The sequence below is a fragment of the Antechinus flavipes genome, chromosome 4, assembly GCF_016432865.1.
Source record: "Antechinus flavipes isolate AdamAnt ecotype Samford, QLD, Australia chromosome 4, AdamAnt_v2, whole genome shotgun sequence".
NCBI lineage: Eukaryota > Metazoa > Chordata > Mammalia > Dasyuromorphia > Dasyuridae > Antechinus > Antechinus flavipes.
In genome coordinates, this window is record NC_067401.1 from 312681561 (window position 1) to 312696154 (window position 14594).

General features: G+C 32.5%; 1 protein-coding gene across 1 annotated transcript in view; it reads left to right on the plus strand.

Moving 5' to 3' along the window:
* Positions 1-14594, plus strand: part of LAMA2 (laminin subunit alpha 2) — a 770763-nt gene that overhangs the window by 684172 nt on the left and 71997 nt on the right. The window contains exons 43-45 of the mRNA XM_051997719.1: positions 1589-1705; positions 3657-3839; positions 7270-7424. Of these exons, the coding sequence (XP_051853679.1) occupies positions 1589-1705; positions 3657-3839; positions 7270-7424 (455 nt within the window). The remainder of the gene's footprint in view (positions 1-1588; positions 1706-3656; positions 3840-7269; positions 7425-14594) is intronic.

Here is a 14594-nt window from a genome sequence, read left to right on the forward strand (position 1 = left end):
TAGTAAACATATATGGGTGCCTAATAAATTTTCCTTCATTTTACACATGAGGAAATTGAAACTCAGAGGTTAAGTGCTTTTCCAAGGGTCATATAATTAGCAAATATTTAAGCAGGATTTATAGCTAGTGTTACTATCTCCAAATCATAAGTTCTGAAGCACTCTGTTCATGCTACACAATGTATCTAATAGGACAATATGTAATTGAAGCACAAAGAGACTGATTTATATCATAAAGGGGGCCATTTTATAGCAAATTCAGGGTTTGAATCTCTTATTTTTCTTTTCAATATTACTTAATCATGTGGTAGATTATCTTTTGTTAAGGAGACAGTAGAAACCTTCTTTTAGTCCTGAGGTAAAATTGATTATTTAGATGTACAATCTGAATTATATTTATGAACTTAAGGCCTTCAATGGTTGATCTGAACATTTTTTTTACCCAAATAGTTTTGCAGCTCCTACTGCTCCTATTTTCATTTGTGGCTACCCAACTTCATGTGTCTATAGTCAAAGTCATTAGAGGAAGCATGAAACTGGAAGATAATAAAAACCAAGGAAATTAAAATGTTTAAGATACTGAGAAAATTGGTATTTACATTTTTATATTGTGTTGGAATTCTAGTGTTAACTCAACTTGAAACAAGGTGATAACTCAAGGGAGGGAGACAGACTCAGAGAAAGACTGAGGACTGGAGGCTGGAGCTCACTCAAGCTCTCGAACTGAGACTGGAGAACAGACTCGATGACAAAGACCCTCCTGGTAGCTGTCCTGTCTCCTATCCCTTATCTTATTTTAAAAGAAGAAAATCACAACAACATTGTGTCTGCCAAACTGTGCTACTTAACATTTGAGAAAGTATATGAAAGCAATGAGAACCCTTCAATGTAAAATCTCATTGCAAGTCAATTTGCAAAAATATTGATTTAGCTCTAATGGAGAATGTCAATTTCTTCAGTAGTGTGCTAAATATGGCTTTTCTCTTATCTGATTTTGTTTTCTGAGTCTAAATACATTTTCATCAATGATTTTACATATAGTACTTTGGGGGCCTGTTTAATAATCAGATTCCCTTAAGGGTCTTTCCTAACCTATAAGAATGACTCATTCAAGCAATACATTTTTTACAGAAAAGAGAAAGATCCCAAGGCATTCAGGCGCACTTCTCTATGTTTGGTCTGAACTACTGACTCTTATTAAGTTTGTTCTTTATAGGAAACTATCAAAATGAGTCCAGACATGAAGAAGAGAAAGAGCTGATATTATTGTTGATTGTCTAAAAGGGTTAAATGTTTACATGTGCTATACCTACATGCAGATATATATATATATATATATATATATATATATAGAGAGAGAGAGAGAGAGAGAGAGAGAGAGAGAGAGAGAGAGAGAGAGAGAGAGAGAGAGAGAGAGAGAGAGATCACAGCTTATTCATGGATAGACTTCAATTAATTAATGAAAATGTCCTCCTCAACCCTGTTTTATTGTTTTTAAACTAATGATACATAAGACCATTTGATAGTACCATATATAACAATACCAGCTACAGAAATAATCATATCTATCACTTTTTTCTGGTTTCAGAAAATGATGATAATCTGAAAGGCATGAAAAACAGATTGGAAAATGCTAATGAAAAGAATGGTGACCTCCTAAAAGGTTTGAATGATACATTGGGAAAGTTATCAGCAATTCCAATTGGTAAGCAGAAGCAGTATTTGAGAACTCTATTACGATTGGTCTTTTCAATCTGTACCCTGGAAATTTTAATATTTTCCTTAAAATAATATTCTTAATGGTTATCAATGCCTGCTTAATACTTTCTTATTATTGTGGATTTTTTCACTTTGCTTATAAAGAAGATATACTACAATCCACATAGTATTTTCAATTTAATTTTTGTCTCTTTTCCCCCAAATCAAATATCAGTAGGTCTATATTTCAGAAGAGGGAAAGCTATATTTATATTATATTATTTTGCTAACTATAAGATGTGAATTAATGAAAAGGAAATAAGTCCTAATTAATCAGCAAAGTTTTATTCCTGGCTGTATTGGAGCTTCAAGATAATAACCAACTCAGGAGTCCAATACATTCCACAGATATACACAAGGAAAGTGCAATATTTGAAAGGTTTTGACTTTTAAAAGGCCTTGGTGATATAGCATTGTATAGTATTACTTTAATATAGTTTAATAGTAGTTCTTGAAAATGTGTCTATATTTTTCCCATGCTATGTACATTCAATAAAAAGCTGTTGAATTGAACTAACCAGAAATTAGTGTTCTCTCTGTTGTGACCAAGGAGATACATATATATGTGTATGTATATGTATATATATAAATATGTGTATGGATATGTGTATGAATAGATACTCTTATTATACATATAAGTGGCTATATTTCTGTTTTGCTTATTTACTATTATTTTTCCTTACCAAAAAGAGGTAGGGTATTTTTTCTTTTCAAAATTAAAATTGTAAATAATTTTCCAAAAGTCTATCATCTGCACTATAGAAAATGAAGAGGAACTTCCTGAATGTCCAATATTTTAGTAACTAAAAATTAATACATTATACAAAAACACAAATATATATTATATACATATATATTATATATCCATATTATCTATAAATTATAGATATACATATAAATTCTAGTAATTCTGTTTCACTTATAAATATGTAAAAAAGAGAACTATTATGTAAGAGAAGCATTAAAGTATAAATATTTATAAATAATCATTTCAACTTTATATATAACCCATATAGGTTGTATAAAGGTTTTATAAAACTTACATATAATCTATACGTAGACTGTAATAGTCAAAATATATACCTATAATTCATATTCAAAATATACATATGTGCTTTACTCGCATTCTAAGTATGTATATATATATATCATGAGGATTGTGTTGTGTACATATTGTGAATGTGCATATGTGGTGCATGTGTATGTTTTTTGAAAATCTCTATGCCCTAAAATTAAAGCCAGAGAGTCCATTTATTTATTTATTTTGATGCTGGGAATTAGAATTAGATTTGAAACCTCATTTTGATGAATCTATGTGGTTAATGAAGATTAATTTTTCTATTTAATACATTGAACAGCAAATCACTTCCAAAATCCATGTTACTTACTCAGCACTAAATGAAAGGAAACTTACAAAAACGTATAATACTTTAATACTTGAAAATGAATGGTGTGTGTATCTGTGTATACTTTAAAATGTCTCCATGTCCTAAAATTGCAACCAGGGTGTCTAGTCATTCACTTTTTGTCTGTGAGAATGAGGAGGATTAGATCTGAAGTCTCACTTTGATGAATCTATATAACTCTTGGAGATTAATTTTTCTTTTTAATATATTGAGCAGCAAATCATCATTCTCCCTTGTGTAGTGAGCATTGAGAATAATCACTTTGCTATTCTGATTTAATCAGGTATTCATAGTGTAGGTTCCTGAGAAAATTTAATTTGATTTTTAAAAAATCTTCATTTTCTATGACTGAGACTTAAAGTTCAGCCTGTTTTCTTTGGAAAGAAACAGTCTTGAGGTCAATCAACCCAGAATCCAACTTTGACAGTCACAAATGAAACTATGATAACCTGACCCTTTGTTTTGATTCTCATTACTTTCTGCTGCTGACAGATACAGCTGCAAAACTGCAAGCTGTTAAAGACAAAGCGAGACAAGCCAATGCTACAGCAAAAGATGTTCTGGCACAGATTAAAGATCTCAACCAGAACCTTGCAGGCCTGAGGAACAATTACAATAAACTGGCAGATGATGTGGCCAAGACAAATGCTGTGGTTAAAGACCCTGCCAAGAATAGTAAGTTTTTCTCTTTATTCTTATTATAACTTTTTTTCCTTTACCCTAAAATTATATCATAGAATGCTGAAACTAATGAGGCTTTTTAGCCCAATCTCATAATTTCAATCTTGTATGCTAATGAATCTATGTTCTCATCAGTGTGATTATTTTCTTCATTGATGCAGACTGCAGCACATCCATCTCTGTCCATTCTAAGAAACTCTCATCCGTGTCCTTTTATCAATTCAGCACAGAGATTCCATGTAATGTCCAAGAGATTTTTCTTGAGTTCTCTTGACATTTCATGGGTACCAGCAATGAATGTAGACTCATAGATCCATGAAACAATCTTTGATTTTACAGCTGAAGAACATTAGGCCTAGGAAGTATAAGTGCCTGGATCTAGATGAAAAGGTCAATAGGTGACATAGTTAGATATAGAATCTAGGACTTTGAATACTTCTTCCAATATCCCTCCTAATATATCACAAAGCTGTTTGAGAAAATGATCCTGAAGTCTCCCATAATTTGACATGAATACACACTCATCTTCACTATGATGGAACACATATCTGTTATCTTGAGGATAATGTTCAGAGAATGAAGTTTCATAGGATTATGGAGTTATTAAATCTGAACTTCAGAAGAAGGCCAGAAGTGAAAAACAACCCCTGTTTTCATTAGGGGATAGCTTTAGATAATGCTACAAGAGCTTGGCTAATCCTAAAGATTCAGATGTTGATTTTTGACTACATCCATATCAATTCTCGATCTTGCAAACACTTCTCCAAAATGGAATTTGGGAAGGCTCACTTCTTTTCCCTTCCAACCATTTTCAAGATTTTTTAGCATAAAATCAGTAGTGCATTGGGCTCATTGAATTTCATTTAAAACAAAAAAACACAAAACAAAACAGAGCATCTTTTATGAATAAAGGTATTTAATAACTATGTATGAACACATAAACCTTCAGAAAAATTTCTCACTTAATACAGTCATGAAAATCTATCAAAAAGATTTAATAACTATAAAGATAGAGCCACAAAACATTCCTTCTGCAGGCTAAAAAATCAATAAGACCAAATGGTACATGGAATTACACTATACAGTATTTCCTTAAAAATTGAAGTCCAAATTTTTATAAAGCCAATATTATTTTCCTATGTCATGACTTAGAAATTATTTGTTAACTTTGAATGAAATTATAAAGGATGACAGCTCTTAGCACATTCTAAGTCTAAGTTTTTAATGCTCTATTGAATAGAATCATTATTGTTCTTTAAATATAAGATGCAAAAGGAAAGCTTTTTATTTAATGGGACATGGTAATGAACACTTTAGTAACAAGAAGAATGCTTTCAAAAATAGTATGATTTTTTAAAAAAATTTTAAAAGATATATATGTTTTGTCTTTAAATGTGGATCATTTATAATTTATAGTGTCTTATGAAAGCAGAGAATTTCATTAGTGTATAAATATATTATCTAGTCTTTAAATACTTTCTCATAATCTGTCTTATTGTTTGCCTTTTCGCTCTTCTACATCGATATCTACAGAAATTAGTAAGTATCATTTAACTTACAAATTATGAATTACTTGTATGTGTTTCTTTACCCCTACAATCCTCTTCTGTCCCAATTTTTAAAGTACCCTATGATGCTTTAGGAAAAACAAATTTTGTTTTTTTTCATTATTACTATATTACTATCCACTGTGATGAGCACAATTTTTTCTTACAAAAAAGCCAGTAGAAATAGTTGGATTTATATCATTTAGCTTCATTGTTGACACTGACAGAATAATGCCATGACATGTATATCTGCAGCAAAGCTAAAAATCAAAACTTGAATTGCATGTATGAGTGTCATGCTTCAGTACCACCTAAATATCTTAGTACCAGGGAACAGAGAACACTTATAAATTAAGCTAGGATTTCAGATTACTTTCTTGCAATAAAGTTGACACTAATCAGAGGTTTTATTGTTGCTGTGTACCCCAAAGCATGACCAAAGCACTGCCATGAACTTTTTTTTTTTTACGGTCCCTTTGGATCAACACAGAAAAGTCTGATTGGCTTATTGTAGAGTAAGAGTTTCTAGGGACTTCATCAAATCTCAAAGGGCCCTTACTGTGACTCTCTCTCTCTCGTGACCTCTAAATATACTGCTGGCATTCTGTCAGGTTTTCTTTTTTCCTGACACCAAATTAATTTGTGAAGCTTTGGTGTGGTATTAGGAAGTTGAGGAAAAGGAAAATGAATTGTTGAAAGGTTACCAGGAAAGTGAAAACTGTAATTATATTGAAGATCTGGAAGGGGGAAAATGATGTTTTTATCTGAGCCAGGGACATGACAGTTCAAAAATGAAAAAAAAAATGAAAAAGAAACTTTTTTATTTTCTTTAAACTATGATTAGCCAAGTTGTCAACCTATTGTAATCATTTAAAAAATATTTTAAATAGTATTCAAACACTCACATTAATGAACATGAGACTAATTTTGTAGGTGAACAAATGATCTATTTCCAAATAACATGTTTGAAAAAAAATATTCACTTTCATACACTTCTGAAGATGAGTCATCAATGGGTCAATGTCAACCACATGGGACATCTTTCACAGTATAACGTGGAATTCAATTGTGCGCCTTGAACTGTCTCAGTTTCATCAGGGATGTCAATGATAGAGTGGATAAAATGGGGCTTGTTGAGTGAATAAATTACCTTAAATCAGGTGAAGCTGCCAGCATTTTAGAATAAGAAAAGATAATTATACCTCTAAAAATGTCAGGCTTCCTCCAAGGGGAAAAAAATACATTCTAGGAGTCTATGGAATAGTATGTCTAGACACTACCCAGTCATTCATTGTTTCTACTCAAGGCACCAGAAGGAAATGGGTTTGAATTACTGCATGAGATATTTAAGTGGTATGAGAAAATACTTTTTAAGAATTTTTCATCAGTAGAATCCTTTGTCAAGAGACATTGTGATAGTTACTTTCTTTGACATATGCAACAAGAACAAAAATTAAAGAGGGTAATTACCCATATTTTATATGTAGACTGGCTTATTCAGTCATGAATTGAAAAAGAATGGCAGAATAAGATGACCTTTTCAAAGAATATTCTCTCAGCTTAGCTTCATAACTAAATCTGAGTTCTGAAGTTCAGTTTTAAGATTGGAATCAGGAATTAAAACAACAACACTGAAAAAATACTATTTGCCTCTGATGTGGACTTAAAATATAATTATATAAAGTGGACTCTTATTCTCACCTCAGTTTCTCTGACCTACTTTACTCCTGACTAACATCCTCAATATCATTCCAATGCTTCATCCTTTCAGTAACTATGACTTTTTTTAACTGCATGACTAAGGATAAAGTTTTATTCATGTAAGCAAGCTGAATCTCCAGCATAACTTGTTCTGGTTTGTCTTTGGTTCTGTGAAGTTGCAGATGCAGATGCTACTGTTAAAAATCTTGAGCAAGAAGCTGATCGATTAATAGATAAACTCAAGCCCATCAAGGAGCTTCAGGATAATCTGAAAAAAAATATCTCTGAGATAAAGGAACTTATAAACCAGGCCCGGAAACAAGCCAATTCTGTAAGCTACTTTTTCTTTTTTCTTAGTATCATGCAGTTATTGGTACTAATTGGTCAGTGTTATTCCCAATGGAATTACTTTATTTTATTAAACTTTTTTTTATCTGGTCCTTTTCTTCTATCATGCAACTTTTAGCCCTATTATTGTAATAAGAAGTCATCAGGGATGGGATGAAAATAGGATAACAGTAATTATATCCAGAAATTCTATTTTATAATATTCTTTTGTATAAATCTATTTTATAGTATTTACAGAGTGTATAAAAGGGTAACAAGGCGGGGGAAAGACTCTCATTAATTATCTTTGAATACTGGCAGCATATAGCATCTGTAGTTGTTTAGAAAACTAACTGGATTTAAATAATCATCATTAATTATTAACTTAGCCATCAAAGTGACACAATATTTTACATACTTCCCTGGAGTGTAGTTCAGAACATAGGCAGCAAAAGCCATATCAAAGCTTCTAGAGAAGCTTATTTTGATCAGGTTCAAGTAAGAAAGATCAATATTTAAATGTTCTAACAACAATAGGTAGATGAATTATATAGCAAAACACACAAGACTTTTGGTGAATATTTTGCACAGTCAGTATTTAATAAATATTTGTTGAATGAACAAGTTAAGTTAATCTCACTAAAACCAAGAAATCAAATAAGTAGCAGGAAATAATTGAGATCAATCAATCAAATAACAAACATTTATTAAGTATATTCTATATTCAAGACACTATGCTAAGCACTGGGCATATAATAGACATACAATGACAAAAACAAAATGGTTTCTTCTTTCTAGAAAGATTCTATCATGTGAAACAACACAGAATCATATCATTTGAAACTTAGAGGGGACTCCCAAGGCCATCTAGTCTAATATAAATATGAAAAAAATTCCTGGGTATAACATACCTAACAAGCTTCTGCTTGAAGGAACTCCTCATGTATAAGATAGCACTTGAGCAGAACTTAGAAGGAAACTAGAGATTCTATAAAGCAAAAGTCAGCTCAGAATATATATCATGCTTCAGCTACACAGCATATGCAAAGACATGGAAATAGGAAATGGGAGATCCTGTGGAAATGTCATATACAGCATGTCATATAAAGAAGACTTTGAAAGGATTTTGAAATTTCAGGATCACATAGGGTTCCAGAATCTTAGAAATAATCTAATTCCATCCACTTATTTTATACATGTGAAAACTAAGGACAAGGAAGATTAAATGAATTTTGTAAGTTCACACAAAAACTGGCAGAGCAAGAAATTAAAGTCAGGATCTTTGTCTCCAAACCCAACACACTTTTAACTGATTCATTTAATGTGGTGAGAAATAAAATCTATTTTTAGGGTGCTAATGATATAAATAGGTCCCTCCAAAATGCCTTGGTATTAAAAGGAAAAAAAAATTACTTTGGGTAATAGACTTTCAAAAAATGCAAATAGAAATATGAAATACTGAAATGATTTATCCCTTTCCTCAAATATGATTATATAATTACAAATTTTGAACACCTTTCCAGTTATTTAGAAGAATTTATAAGTTAGCTTATAAGATAGCTGCAAGAACTTTTTGGAGATGTTGCCCACTAGGCTCAGAACAAAATAGTTAAATATTAAAACAAAACCCTGACTGAATTGACCAGTGATCCAAATTTATTCCTTACCATCAAAAAGAGAACAAACATTTCATCAGGTTTAAATTGTCCATTTTAAATCTAACACAAACAAGTAGGTTCTCTCTTAAGTATGTCACTTTACTTTGAACAGCTTTAGATATTCAAAATTAGTAAGGGTGTCCAGATTATAACCCAGCATATAGTATAGTATGTACTGAGTAATCCTGTATATAGTAACCCAGAGCAAATTATCCGAGTGTCAGTATGCCTTCTTCCATTTGGCAAAGATGACAAACCTAAAAATGGCCAAAGCAGTGGCTGTAAGATGAAAGAATTCACAACTGATGAAAAGGAAAATTGCTAGAAGACGAGAAAAAGATGGTGTTACAGCAGACAAAGATTGAGAACGCAGCAAAAAGGACAGAGAAAAAGAAGATTACAGAGGAGAAAACATCAACATTTGTCAACTAATTATGTATGTGAGATAAAGGATAACATGAACAACAAACATTTCTCTTAAGTTGTGGCTTTTATTGAAAATCAAACATATTTACTGAGTACTTGCTATGTGCAAGTTATTGTATTAGTCACTGTGGCAGATAAAAAGATGTCTAAGATATGGCTTTACTATTTCACAATCCAATAGAGAAAATGAAAAATATAAGTCTAAGTACCTTAAGAGAATTACATAATATTTAGGGGAACAATCCAAATGCATTTAACACCTATGTGACCATAGGCAGGCCACTTTACCTCCATGAGCTTTAGTTTCCTCATCTATAAAAGAAAAGAGTTGAACTCTATGACCTCCAAGATCCCTTCTAACTCCAAATTTACAATCCTATATAGACTCAACATCTATATATCAATACATCAGTATATCATTGTACCCACCCATTTTCTGAACTTCCCTTTTTCTTTTAAGGGCACCACTATCCTTCTACTTATTCAGGTTTACAATCTTACTGTCATCCTTAATATCTAATTCTCTTCTACCTCACATATCCAATAAGTTGCTATGTCTTTTCAATTTTCCACATCTCTCTCTCACCTTCCCTTTCTTTCAACCCACATGGGTAACACTTTAGCTCAGTTTCACACTGCCCCTTGCTTGGATGACTAGTTTCCCTGACTCAAAGCTCTTCCTCTTCCAACTCACTATTCACAGAATTCTTAGTGATTTTCCTAAAATGAGGTCTGATCATGTCATCTCCTCTGCTTAAAAAAAAAAAAAAAAAAAAAAAAAAACTGCAATGACATTATGTTGTTCTTAGAATCTTATATAAACTCTGGAATTTCAGACCCTTCACATTTTGGCTCCAGCTTACTTTTTTGTCTTCTACATTATTCTCTCTCACACACTATGATCCAGTCAAATTGACCTTCTTCATATGCTACAACCCATCTTTTGTTTCCATTATTATTGTTTTTGTTAAGTTGTTCAATTGTCCCCAACTCTTTTGTGACCCTCACAGATCATACTCTTTCCACACATTAGCACTAACTGCCCTAAAGTGCACTTCCTCCTTATGGTTGTCTCTTAGGATACTGGTTTGCTTCAGTGTTCAGTTCTAACATGATATTTTATATTCTACTTTTCTCAATCCAGTTTTTAACTTCTCATCCCAATTTATCTTGCATTTGTTATATATTCTGTTTATACCTATACAAGTTGTGATTATATATAGATAGATTGATTTATATCTATATATATACATATATAACATCTATAATATATGTATATATGTATGTATGAGCATATAGTATTTCAAACTTCAGAAAAAAGAGACATATAGAATATATTTTTCTTTCAAAAGATTAGAAGGTATATATGCAGCTCCAAATATAATTTGTCCTTGCTAAAGATTATGTTGATATTTCATTAATTTGTATTATGTGACCTGGCTCTAATAAATTTGTTTTGCCCCAATAAATACTAGAGATGACAAAGGAGCTTAAGATGAATTTTAAAGTGATGTTCTTTTGGTTTGTTGATTTTCTTATGGAGTGTCTGATAATCTTTTAAAATAAATGATCTAGTTACTAAATGACAAATTACAGTAGAAATCCAATAGATGTTCTTTTGGCATCCTCAGTAACATATAATTGAGTTCATCATGATTAACTGGTAAATAGCACAGTTATAAGAAATGCCTTGTAGATTCCAATTGATTGAAGGTTTTTGTTTTAGAAAGCTTACCAAAGAACTATAGCAAAATTATCTACAAGTTTCAGAACAGAATTTTCTAACAGGGAGGGAAGGGAAAAGAGAGGAGAAAGGTGGGGTGATAAGGAATGGGAAGAGATTGGAAGATGGAAAGGAAGAAGGGAAGAGAGAGGGAAATAAAGAAGGAAACAAAGAGGGAAAAGGGGAGAAGGGTAGAGAGAGATTTTTTAAAAAAGAGAGCCGAGGGAGGGGAAAGGAAAGCTAAAGAAAGAAGGTTTCATTTATGAGAATTTGTTTGAGAAAGTTTCTCAAAAAGTAAAATTCATAAATACCATACAGAATAAACCTGTTCAAGGTATATTATGAGACAAGTAGGTAGATAAATGGATAGAGTGCTAGTTCTAGAGTCAGAAAGACCTGAATTCAAATATGGCCTGAAATATTTATTAGCTGTGTGACCCCATAGGCAAGTCAGTCATGTAACCCTGTTTGCCTGTTTCCTCCTTTATAAAATGAGCTAAAGAAGGAAATGGCAAACCACCCTAGTAATAACAAAAAAAAAAAAAAAAAAAAAAAAGACTGGAACTACCTTATATCATAAAGAGAAAATACAGGTGATAAGGAGAGGATGTCCTTAGTCACACAGTTAATATTGGAATGGAATTTAAACCCAGGTATCACCTAACTCCAACTCTTCTATGAGACTATTCCTCCCAATCTTGTGTTATTTAGAGATTTAATAAGCTATGCCATATACATCTTCATTAAAGTAAATGATAAAAATGTTACAAAACAGGGTCAAGCGCAAAGTCCTGTGACAAGTTTACAACATCAATCGCCCTTTTTAGTTTGCTCAGTCAATCACTTTCAAACACAGCTAATTTTACAACCATCTAGCCTCCATCTTGTCTTTTAATCCATTCTAACCTTTGGCTTAAAGAGTTAGTTGCATGGGACCCTTTCCTTCTTGGTGGAGATCGATTATTCAATGCCCACATCTTCATGAAGGTTGTAAAAGTGAAGGTGAAGAGAGATTCAGGTTCACTGAGTTTCCAACTTTGAGAGAAAAGATGGATAAGTCTAACCTCTCTTAAGGTCTATGATGAGAGAGAAAGACTCTGGAAAGCAACTGACATGGCACAAGAGGAATTGGCAGATCTACCATCTCTCTATCCACCTCTTACTACACTAGAGATTTCAAGACGTTAACCTTGAATAAGAACTAAGATTCTTTCCCTTGGTTGATCTTAGTTATCTCCCTCTTAAAGAAACAGCTCATTTACTCTGTATTATCTGATATATACCTATATATCTACATATAGATATGTAATTACATGCACAATACATATCTATATATAATACATACTTTCTCCAATTTCTATTTTGCTATCAATTAGGATAAATAGGTTTCTTTGCTATGTATGTTCACTGTGAAACTAGCCTCAGATTGAAAAAGGGAAAAGCCTTGGATAAAGAGCTTGGGAACTCCTTTCACATTTTGGAATAGTAGCCAGGAGCTGTAGAAATAATCTAAAAAATTACACTATTTGTTAATTATACTTTATATGTGTTTATTAATTATAAAATATATGTGTATATACATAATATTTAAGGGGTCAGATGCATATAATCACATTTATTCAGTTGTGAATCTTCCAACTTCTCAGTATTTCTCATAGTAGCCTGTTTCTTCCCACTACTACTACTCTAATTCATGGCCTCTGCCTCTTAGCTGAACTTCTTTTTTTTGTTGTTGGTTTTGGTTTTGGTTTTTTTCCTGAGGCAATAGGGGTTAAATGATTTGCCCAGGGTCACACAGCTAGGAAGTGTTAAGTGTCTGAGACTAGATTTGAACTCAGGTCCTCCTAACTTCAGGGCTGGTGCTCTATCCACTGTGCAACCCAGCTGCCCCCTGAACTTCTTTCGTGACTGCCTGACTAGTCATCCTACCTCCATTTTTTTCCCTTTCAAGTCTATCTTTCAAATTGCTTCTACCCCTGAACATCTCACACTGGCAGTACCTTCCAGCACTATAACCTCTACCTCTGCTTGGATGGTTCCTCCCAGTACCTTCATTTTAAGGAAAATATTCAGGCCAGCTATATCTGCATTCCTTTCCAGATTATACTCCTAACTCTCTGGATTTCCTCTACCATTTCTCTATATGGGTACCTGTGAACACATATTTCAACTTTGTTGTGAACACATATTTCAACTTTGTTATCTTCCCTCATTTAATTCTAAGTTCCTTGAGCACAGGAATTGCCTTTCTTTATGCTTATATTTGTATTTTTAGTATTTAGCACAGTGCCTGGCACATAATAAGCACTTAATAAATATTTGTTGACTTACACATAATCTCTGTATAATCCCAGGCCTGATTATTAGAAATACCTCATCATCCCACAAGATCTCATGAACTTTGGACTCCACCTCTGATTCAAAGAGGGAGATTTTGTTTCATAGATGGAGCCATGAACTCTAAAATCTCCACTTAAAATGGTCAGCTCAAAGCATCTCATTTCTCACTTCTTTTTTCTTCTCTACCATATTTCCCCATCTTTACCCACCCCCGCTACTCTCTTTTCAGTTTCTTTTTATGTTGTCTTCCTATTTTAGATTATAAGTTCCTTGAGGGCAGGGAATGTAGTTCTTTTTAAGAACTGTATCCTTAGCACTTCCTATAGTATTTGACATATAGTAGGTGCTTAATGAATGTTTGATTATAACTAAGACAGACAGATCATGACTATGCAGGCTACCTTGTACCCACCAAAGGGGGGAAAAATTGGAAAGCAAGCAAAGTGAAATAGGAAGCCTTGGTACAATGAGATACTTATATATTCTACTCAAAAGGCATGTCACTTGTTTAAAAATCTATAATAACTTCCCACTGCCTATTGAATAAAATATAAATTCCTTAATCTGGCATATAAATACTTTTATGATATATATCCAACTTATTTTTCTAATACTATCACATACAATTATTCCTCTTCATACTTTGTATGTTTCTGCTAAATAAGATTCTTTGTTCTTTCTCTATTTTGTCTTCCCTGTTCCTTTATCTGCCCCCCTCATTTCCAGAATTTTTTTGCTCTACATCTTCATTTATGGAAATGTTTATCTTTCTTAAGGATCTAGCTCAGGTACTATTTCTTCTATGAAGTCCTGCTGACTTTAAGTGATCTTTTTGTTTGGGAATCTCATGAACTCTAATGCAATCATCCTATTAAATGTATAATATGCTGCAATAGTGATATTTATGTCTATTTTGTCGCCATGCTGTATTGTAAGGTCTTTGAGAGAAACAGTTCTGTCTTGTTTCATGTTTGTATTCCTAGCTCTATCCTAGCACAGTTGACTATAATTCAATGCAATTCAATAC